The 10,506-nt window shown below is 44.9% G+C and overlaps 1 protein-coding gene across 2 annotated transcripts in view; it reads right to left on the bottom strand.

Moving 5' to 3' along the window:
• Positions 1-123: 123 nt before the first annotated feature.
• Positions 124-10,506, bottom strand: part of LOC116395646 (GDP-mannose 4,6 dehydratase) — a 55,174-nt gene continuing 44,791 nt past the window's right edge. The window contains exons 6-7 of one of the 2 annotated variants that reach the window (XM_031869682.1): positions 3,902-4,094; positions 124-2,766 (exon numbers count right to left, since the gene is read on the bottom strand). In XM_031869682.1, coding sequence (XP_031725542.1) covers positions 2,564-2,766; positions 3,902-4,094 — 396 coding nt within the window. In that variant the 3' untranslated portion in view covers positions 124-2,563. The remainder of the gene's footprint in view (positions 2,767-3,901; positions 4,095-10,506) is intronic. The other variant, XM_031869683.1, reaches the window with a different exon arrangement.

Genomic DNA, 10,506 nt, shown 5'->3' with positions numbered 1-10,506 from the left:
ACACACACACACACACACACACACACACACACACACACACACACACAGCCACTGGCACCCTGGGACAATGACGTCACAGCTTTTCCTGTGTGTGGGAGGGGGGGGGGGCGAGAGAGTGGTGATGTCAGGGCCACCGACGCTGACATCATGGACTTCCTTCCCTCATTAGTGACTAATTATGCAGAGATACAAGTGGTGCATATAAGGAAAGGAGGGGCAGCACACAGACTATAAATAATCCTTTATCTCTCTCTGATACAAGAGCGTTAACACACGTAAGAACACAGAACAGAGGTGTTCAGGGTGTGGCTGAGAGCGGAGGAGAGGTGGACATCCGTTTTTTTAAGTGATGTCATTGGTTTCGGTGGGAAATGTTGCCAAATCACGCGGGAATCAAAGAGAGTAGCCAGTAGTGTGAATTTATGGATTTCTTTTGATTTTGTATATATCAGTGATATCTTATTGTGTGTTGTTGGTTTGGTTCCTACTGTTTGACTTTCTGTTGGTGCACGTTTTTGTCTTTACCTGGGTAGCCACCGTCATAACGGCTGAATTCTTATATTATATATATTAGATTCAGTTTTGTCTTTTCCCAGAAAGATCTTTATAGTGTCCCACCACAATACTTACCCTAACATTATAAAGTATATAAATTACTATGATGTTCAATGTACTATTTTAAATTGAATTTAAAGGAAACTGAACTCCATTTACGTCACAAACAAACACTATCAAACGTATAGTGAATATCTCTGAGGACACTATCGATAATGTTGAATTCAAGAAATATTATAATACATAATATAATATATAATAATATAGTTAATAGTGGAGCACGGTCAGCTTCACTCAGTACTTTTTCTGGCGTGAGGGTAGAAAACACTCAATGGCTTGAATCAGCATCCAAGACCCCAGGAGTGACGTAAAGGTGGATCAGTGTTCTCTCTGTACAGCACACAGCTATGTATCTCACGCTGTGTAACGTACCTCACACCCCAACAATAACAAACTGTGCCATGCGGGTGTTTCGCAGCTCAAAGCATCGTCTCCTCCCCTCTAAAGCACCTCCTGCGTGTGAAGGAGAGCGCGGCCAAACGCCCCCTCAGCGCGGCAGAGGCAGGGTCATGGCGGGCCCCGGGGGGGCCCGGGTAAACACTGGCCAATCCAGCCAACACAAGCGCCACACTGGGTTGTGCAAGGCAGCAGCGTGGGACATCTGGCCACATCACAGCTCAGCGTTCCTGCTTTATGAGCGACGACGGCCGTAACTCTGAGAATAGAAGTGGCGGGAGTAAACCCAATGGCCCGCTGCAGTAATGCTGACTGTGGAAAAAGGGAGGATGAAGATGTGAAATGAAGCAAGAGAGAGAGGAAGAAAAAGGAAAAGAAAGGAATGGAAAGATAGAAGCAGAGTCAGAGACAGAGATGAAAAAGAGCTGACGAGGGACCAAAAGGCTAAGGGAGTGTTACAGAGGGAGCGGAGAGCTTTGCCCTTATAAGGTCATTGTGTGGAAAAGGACACACTCCGATTTCATAGTTTCAGTTTGTTTATCTCGAGAGCTCCAACTAATGATTACTTTCATGATCAGTAACTCTGATCGATCGACTGATTTATCGTAAATCGCAAATATTGTTTTAGATTCACTTTCTGTTGATCTCCATGGCTCCTCCCGTCATCCAGCCCATTCTTTCTTCCGCATCACACATCCTTCCCAGGACGGACTAGCTGTCCCTTACAAGACCTCGGACGGCGACCACACCGTCTCTGCTGAGCTGGCTGTAAGAGCGCACCGGTTCCCACACCTATCTATCTGTGGTAACCCATTAGGGTTTACTGGCTGACCCCTGAACCTCGGCCGGGGTCGCGGCCGGGGCCTTCATTATTGGATAAATCATAAACACCTGAGCGGCTGACCTGGGCTCAGCGCTGGGGCTGCAGTCATGTGGTATTCATTTTTGGGTCGCGGTGGCGTGTAAATCGGGTTAAACCAGCGCCTGCGACCCTCGGGGCTCAGGGCGCATATTAAAAACATGACCACAAACGACTTACTATGTGTCAGAATGCGTGCGATTGTGTGTCAAGTGGTTATGAGGGACCTGGCTCCACCAATAAATGAATATGACTTTATATAGAGCATGTAATTGAATACTTGTAATTGTACAAAATCCAACAATGGTTTACCTTCTGCTGAACGGTTTTTATTGTGGATTCAGCCTGTTGCTCTCGACAGGTGATGTAATTTTTTCCACAACCAGAATAGATCATCTAGTTTGTCAATCTGATAAAACATATTGGCAGATTTTTGACTGCAAAAAATAAGCTTATTTTCTTGTTTGGAATTATTCCATTCAGTTAAAAGTTAAATGTTTTCTGAATAAAGTGGTGATCCTCTTTTTTTTACAACTCCTGCCTGATCATTATAAACAACAGATGGCACACAGGAATACTTCAATATATAAAAAACCTTCGCCAGCAGTTTAATGAAAACATTGCTCAGCCCTAATGTGACCTTTAATACGGCTCTTTGAGCAGCACATACTCCTGTCTTCTCCTCTATTACTATCAGATGCTCCTCCAAAATCTCATTTCCACGCTGTAGGACAAGAAACTGCTTTGTGGGGACGTTGAACAGCAGTATGCGTGTCGTGCTGCGAGCTCACCTCTCCTCGGGCTCTCGTGGTTAAAGAGGATCCCGTTGACGGCGAACATGTTGTAGGCCTCTCGAAAGTTCACTACGATCCAGTAGGCGTAGAGCTTCGCGGCACCTGAGAGGAGAGGCGACGGACACATTAGCACCAGAAAAAAAGGGGGGGGGAGAGACATCACTTCACACAAAAAACAAACAAGCACAAGCAGACCTTTCACACACATTTTATTCACTAAATCGACAAAGGAAACTTTCACACAGCTATTAGCGTGGTTCAGTGATACGGAGTGACAACCTAAGTAGAGAGAAAGAGAGAGAAGCACTGATCCTCTCTTCCCAGAGCTGCAGAGAGAAAGATCGTAAGTACACTGCATGTCACATTTGAACACAGCGGTACCGCAGATCATATTTCAACGTCAGGAACGCGAGCCGCAGACTCCTGCTGATTGACCGAAAGCAGGCTTGCACAAAAAGTTCTCCCCTCTTTTCCTCTTACTATCTTCCTCCTCCTCCTCCTCCTCCCTCCTCCCTCCTCCTCCGATGAGGGGAATACCAGAGCAAGCAAAGGGAGGCGCCCGTTGATTAAGCAGTAGGTCAGGATGTACACTGGAGGTGACGGGAGGGCGCCATGACCCCCCCCCCCATCCCAAGTCTAATTAATAGAGGAGCAGCCCTCCTCGGGATGGTATGTGTCTCCCATGCAGCGTCAGATTGAGTGCTGACAGATGGGGAAAGTGTCAGCGAGGAGAGCATTTAGACAACAGAGAACATGAAACCTGATCGCTCACACACGTGTACAGCATGCCTGACTGTGTGTGTGTGTGTGTGTGTGTGTGTGTGTGTGTGTGTGTGTGTGTGTGTGTGTCGAAAGTGAGTGCTGAGTGCTGAGGGTATAAAGGTGTCTTTGTTAAAGTGAGAGCCACTCCAGTCTTCAGTCAGACAATTTGGCCTCGGGGTGTGCAGAGAGCTCAACTGCTGCCTGAGCACTGAAGCCCCCCCCTTCTATTTCACTCACTCAATAACACACACGCACACACACACAGTGCTGCGAGGTATCAAGCAATCTGTGTTTGTATGCCCTTACATGGCCATAGGCAATGGTTTGAAGAACGGTGCAAGGTAGAAAATGTTAGGTAATCCGTGTGTGTGTGTGCGTTTCCACATGGATCTACAGTACATTGCGTAGATCCATGTGTGTGTGTGTGTGTGCGTGTGTGTGTGTGTGTGTGTGTGTGTGTGTGTGTGTATGTTACCGTAAGGTGAGCGAGGGTAGAAGGGAGTGGTTTCCTTCTGAGGGATCTCCTGGACTTTGCCGTAAAGCTCGCTAGTGGAGGCCTGGTAGAATTTGACGCTGTTCGTCAGACCGCACGTCTTCACGGCGTCCAGGAGACGAAGCGTACCGATGCCGTCCACGTTAGCGGTGTACTCGGCCAAGTCGAAGGAGATCTGAGAGAGAGAGGGAGAGAGGAAAAGAAAGGGAGAGATTATTAAGGGACCTTTGGTAGGAAGATTTCCTCTACTTATTAACAACAACTCTGTAAAGGATTAATAGTATTTTCTGTCGACTTCAGAAGAGAAATAAAAAAGTGGAGTATGAGAATGGACTCCTGTCTTTTGGTACCTACATTTCAAAAATGAGGACTTGAGACTTGACTGTGACTTGAGACTGATCAAAAATTGAAAGCAGAAATAATTCAACTCTTGACCTTCCTGGAACAAGACGAAAATAATACTGCAGTCTGACAGTCAGGCCTGGCATTGCGGAACGTCATTGGAGAAGGTGTTGTTTCTGGAGTCCATCAGAACCGATCAGAAAGCTCATTCCTCAAACTAAACACTCCAACTCCCAGAATGCCCGTTTCCACTGCTGAGGGCCAAGAGGGGAGGGAACTTAATGAACACTTGGGATGGGGGGGGGAATTAACTTTAAATGAGAAATGGATGTGCGTGTGCACGACTGTGTGCCGTGAGACACCGTGCACTTAGACTGTGTGTGTGTGTGCAAGCGGCCAGGACGGCCTCAGGCTCCAAATCAGCCGTGCTGGTTAGTGGTCACCACACCTGGAGCCAGCGGCATGAGCCCCGTCTGTACGGAGGAAACGCGGTGGCCCTTTAGTGCTTCCACGTCAGCGCTGCACACTCAGCCAGATAAAGACCCCTTATGTAAAGCTGGGGCCGAAGAACACTGGGCCTCTATTCCACTCAAAGTCCACACATGCACTGACGCACACACACACACACACACACACACACATAGCAGGTTTGATCAGGTTCAATTAAACTCAACAGCTCGGTGTAATTACCGGTGACGCTCCACTCACTTTGCATTCTCCATTTACATCTACAAGTGAAAGTGAGGGGACACCTTATACGCCTGCATATACTGTATGTCACATTATAACGAGTTACACAGCAAACACAAGAGGTGAACGCAGTAACGGCAATACCTGTGCAATAGAATCCAGCCTAGAAATCACTACAAGCTTAAAAAGTGACAGTTGAATGAACGCACTAAAGGTAAACTGTAATCTATCCAGATGTCAGAGGGAGGTTTGACTAACTGTTGACCAAACAGCCTCAAAATGCTTTGTGTGCAGCTACCTCCAGGTACAGAAATATAGAAATAAGAAACGAAATTTTGGCAGGTGTCGTCCATTTTCAGTAAGAAAAATGAATTGGGATTTCCCCAAAAATCCCAATTCTTCATGAAGGAAGTCTAGACTTAGAGACTATAGAGCGCAGCAAAAGTAGGTCAATGTGGACTGGTTCTGATGTAAGGAGTTTAATACATCTATTTTGAGCAGACCTCAATCCAGCAGTTAGTTATATATATATATATAGTCATATTATCTAGACAATATTCAATTTATCCAGTTATTTTTTAGTCTTTTAATCTTAAAGCAAAAAAGAAAAAATTCATTCATGATCCTAAAACAATTCTTTAAAACAAATCTTCATGACTGACCATGAGCAAAAACAACCAGAAATATTTCATCTCTAATGATCAACAACGGGGAACTCTTGTCTGGTAATATATCGTGAAAAATAACAAAAGATCTCAATGTATGTATTTACTGAATACTTGTTCCAGCACCACGATTAAATCATTGCAGAAGAAGAGGGCGCAACAAGATCCAACCTTCAAACGGTGGGAAACAATGTAGAAAACGTGATAGAAATATTGAGTCTTGTATTGATGTGAGGAGCATTAACGCTCTGGACAGATATGATGATTTCGTCTCTGCAGTGGACCTTGAAGTCACACGCTTCATGCGTGTCAGGATATATTTGCTAAGACTGTTTCCTTTGTTTGTTTGTTCAAATGTTCAGCATTTCCACTCAGTCACGACACTAAACACTACATTCTCACCGCTGAGTATTGAACAAGTCAAGTTGCGTTAACACAGAGGACACATTTGTAATCTTGTATACTTATTCTTTTAATCAGAAAGTTCCCAATTTTGATCATGAACGTTGCTAATTGTATTTAATTAAAGCAAAACTCTTAGTCAATTCTTTTGACACCTTTTGACAATTTCAGCTTCTTTTGTAAAATGAAAAATCAGGTTTTTGTCCCAAAAAAAACTGTTAATGCTTCCCGTATAAAGTACTCTCCGATATTGACGTTTTGAATTCAATGTAAATGCATCATGTCGGAGTTCTTCTGGTCAGGACTAGTGCTGGAGCATATCGATGAAGCCTGAACCTGAAACAGACAATACCCGCTTTCATGTTCAGCTCTCTCGGGTCCACCTCCAGCCCTCCAGCACCCCACCCCCCCTCCTCCACCTCTTCCTTCCTTACACATTGCTCCTCCTGCTTCGTCACTGCTCACTCTCCCTGGACCTCATAAACCTTATTTTATGCTACTATAGCACCTTCCTGACCGACACCCCGTTTCTATCCTGCTGTCTGTGTGCGAGTCCCTCCATTCCACACACATGAAGAGGTCTGCAACACACACACACACACACACACACACACACACACACACACACACACACACACACACACAGACTCTTGGTATCAAAACCAGCTGAGAGGGGCAGGGTCGAGGACGCCTTGACAAGTTAAATCAAACAAATTGCCTTAATGCCTCCATTCTCTGTCATTATGTAAGGCAGGGCCTGAGCGCTGACGGTTTAAAGGCCAGACATTTGTGTACACCTCTCTGTGTGTGTGTGTGTGTGTGTGTGTGTGTGTGTGTGTGTGTGTGTGTGTGTGTGTGTGTGTGTCTGTGGACTGCTGGGCCCCTCGGTCGACCTGGCAGATATTGTTCTGTTCTTGGAAGTCAGCCAGGCTCTGTCAGCATTGGGGGTCCGCCGCCAACCCGGGAAAAAAAAAAAAAAAAAAAAAAAGCGATCTGTTTAAAAGGCTTCTAAATGTACAGGGTACACGCGTTTCATTTCTTTCCTGCTCACACACGGCCTGTTGAAATGCATGCTTGGAACTGGGGAATGCGACTCTGTGTGCGTGTGTGTGCACGTGTGTGTGCGCTCGCTCACATACAGCAGAGTGTTGGTGTGTGTCTTGACAGATGTATAAATATGAGCTACATTTATTCAGCCGTGGCCTCCCTCTGCATACCTGCATGGCCTTCCACACACGGGGTAATGCGAAGGCATTAAACTGCATATACACACAGTGGTGAAGGAATGGAGAGCTCTATTGTGCAATCAGAAAAAAGAGCGCAAGTCAATCAGTCAAGAGCACAGAAGCAACGTTTGTGAGGTGATGCACCGATACACATAACCTTGTACACATATAAGGTTATTAAAGGAGTAACCCTATTCACAGCATTTTAATCAATTTGACCAATTTTTACGATTGATTAATTCAGTAAAGAATATTTTTGGTGATCTTCAGAATATTATCATTATCTTTATATCGTTACACGTCTGTAATATGACAGAAAGAATATTTTTTTGGGCAATGTACTATGAAAATGTTCCTATTTTGGCTATTTTGCATGATAATTATGTTTTAAAAAATATTAATCCCCCAATTTGACTTCTGCTTATAAATCATATTAGTGATGAATCTGATGATAACCCTAAATATGAATGCAGTTAATCTGGAGCACATTAGCTTCTTTCTTTTTTTTGTTCTTTTTGATATTTATGTTATAAGTGCTTTTTTTGGGATGTAAATTTGCGTTCCAGAAAAGAAAATGCTCTGGTTTTTCCAAAAACTGCACTTGTGAATAATCTGTATCCACAATATGGATAGCACATTATTGATACACTTTAACAATGAACATTTTACTGAAAACTGTGCATGCACATCAGAGAAATGCATATTTTAGAGCTATCCTATCCACCATCCACTCTGGTGCATGGGATCATAAAACCGAGAAGAAAATATGTAATGTGTAATCTGATTTAATCCACTGTACGTTACCAATTTACACCCAGATTCATTCAGATTTGCTTTCCAATTATAACCCAAAAGAATAAGCCCTTCACAACTCTCTCTGGTGCGTTGCTGTTTGTTCAGAGGCATCACAGCAGATTAATGATCTCTGTGGTAAACCGTCATCACACATGTGTGTGTGTGTGTGTGTGTGTGTGTGAACATGGGTGGGAGTTTGTTGGGAGAAACCACAGTCAATTACACCTTTACTCATCACATTTCAGGCCGACTGAAATTAGAGCAGTCGTGTGTTAACAGGGCAAAGACAAACAGGCTGAATTCCCTCCAGGAGAGAGAGGTTTCGACCCGACCTGGCAACCCACGCACCGCCAGACGGATCAACGACTCCGCTTTCATCGACTCAACTGCAGCGTCACTCATCTGCATCGTGAAGCCAAGACGTAGACTTGCCCCGGCACTTTCCCCGGCAAACGTGAAGCCTTAGTGCAGTTTTCCATCGCATCAGTAATCAGAAGGTGGGAATAATGGTCGGGCGAAGCGGGTTTCGAGGTCATTATTTGTGTTAAAGCATAGCTGCGCTAAAGACGTACTACAAAGCAGATGGCCCGGGAATTCATTCTTTGACAGCACATTAAAGTATGCAAGATTATGTTTTAAATAATAAATAAAAAAGCATGATGTTCATTTAGTAAATGACTGTCCCATGTAGAGTAAAACAGAAGATAACGCAGGGTATGCTTTGGGGCGTGGCTACCTTGTGATTGACAGGTCGCTCCCATGGCGTTCTCCGTGTTTACGTAGACGAACTTTAACCCTTTCACAGCGTGTTTTCATGAAGTGAATTGCAACATTTTGGTCGCTTAAAAGTGTTTTATTCGGCATTCAGTTGTACCTAGTGCTACCCTGTCATGCGACTCGTGGTTGCAGATAAACAAAATGGCGCCACCCCAAAATGCCAAACCTGAGGCTTCAAACCAATGGGTACAAGCTGTATATGTCCACTCCTTATACAGTCTAGGATTTTCATGTCCAGACTAAAGGTTGACAGCGTTATTATACACAACACATGCACCGCTCTGCACCAGGAACTAAACGGGCTGTGTTTGCATTTAAAGGACAATTAAAACGTAGAACACCGGACATCCTGACCTGGAGTCTCTTTGGTCTATGTTGAGGAAATCCTGCTGTCATTTTTAAATCCCTTCAACGGAGGTATCTGATTATTACTGTATGTTACAGAAATACATACATACAAATGTCTACAAAAATATGGATCATTGTGTCCGCCACATGACGGTTAACACAAATCCTTAAGTAACTCTTTGTAATTCAGACGTCAGTGAGGACTGTGTGGTTGTAGCGCCACATGATTTTGAATTACTCCACAACTGTTCCATGTTTTCGCCAGCGACCTTAGCCCACAGAGACCTGCCGTAGCCCACAGCTACTGTTGCTCTGCCCACTCTCCATCGTCATGTGTTGTGATGAAACTTGAGGGGGGAAATCTCTCCACCTCCAGTTCTGTCTTGTTGGAATTGTGTCGCCAAGCTTGTCTGCGCATAAAATATCACTCCCTGACTTACGTCAAACTACAGACATGACTATCTCACACTGCAGCCACTGATTCAACACATTCCCAGTCTCAAAGAATGCAGTTCATACAACACACGCACACGCACACGCACACACACACACACACACACACACACATACCGGCGACTTGCCAAGAATTCCTTTGCAACCAAAGTCCTTTGACATTTGAAGGCTGAAGGCTTAAATATAGACACGGTGACTAGCGGAAACAATACAAGCCTCCAAAGAGCGTTGATTACAGAGCGCACCTGAAGGAAGTCCAAACAGCCAGTTTATTAATAGAGCGTCTGTTTAACATGAGGACCCAGAATAGCTCAGTAGGTTTACATGACTTGCTTTATAGTTGGGTTGATGAAGGGTATCAGTTTACAGGAAATGGCTAGAATGAGAAAGATGCTTGTCTTTGTGTACAAAGACTTAAAACACTTGCATCTTGACAATTTCCTTTCCTTTCCTTGACTCGGACTTTTAAAACGAAATATTTCCTCGATACAAAAGCTCATGGTATACTTCCCACGCCTGCATGGCCACAAAATGTCAGGATCCCTGTCAGACCAGACGCCTCCCATGGCCACACAGCTGCAGCCACTCCAGCCGATTACCTCCTGCAGGCTGACACACCAGACTCAGGTCCCACTAACGCTTCCCCTGGCACTATATAAACTCTGGTCCTGCAGTCTGGGGTTGTCAGGTCGTACCGTCTTTCACCCGCTTCAACCCCGTTGCAGCTTCTGCCTCAAGCGCCTGCCTCCGGTCTCCGTCGGTCCGGGAATCCCCCATGCCCTCCTTTGTGTTTACGGACTACACACCGCTGCTCTGCCCTCCGTGGTGTTAACGGACTACATACCGCCGCTCTGCCCTCCGTGGTGTTAACGGACTACACACCGCCGCT

The sequence above is a fragment of the Anarrhichthys ocellatus genome, unplaced genomic scaffold (genome assembly GCF_004355925.1).
Source record: "Anarrhichthys ocellatus isolate YVR2014 unplaced genomic scaffold, GSC_Weel_1.0 scaffold48, whole genome shotgun sequence".
Lineage (NCBI taxonomy): Eukaryota > Metazoa > Chordata > Actinopteri > Perciformes > Anarhichadidae > Anarrhichthys > Anarrhichthys ocellatus.
Note: the sequence above shows the minus strand (reverse complement) of the source record. Positions and strands in the feature narration are given on the sequence as shown.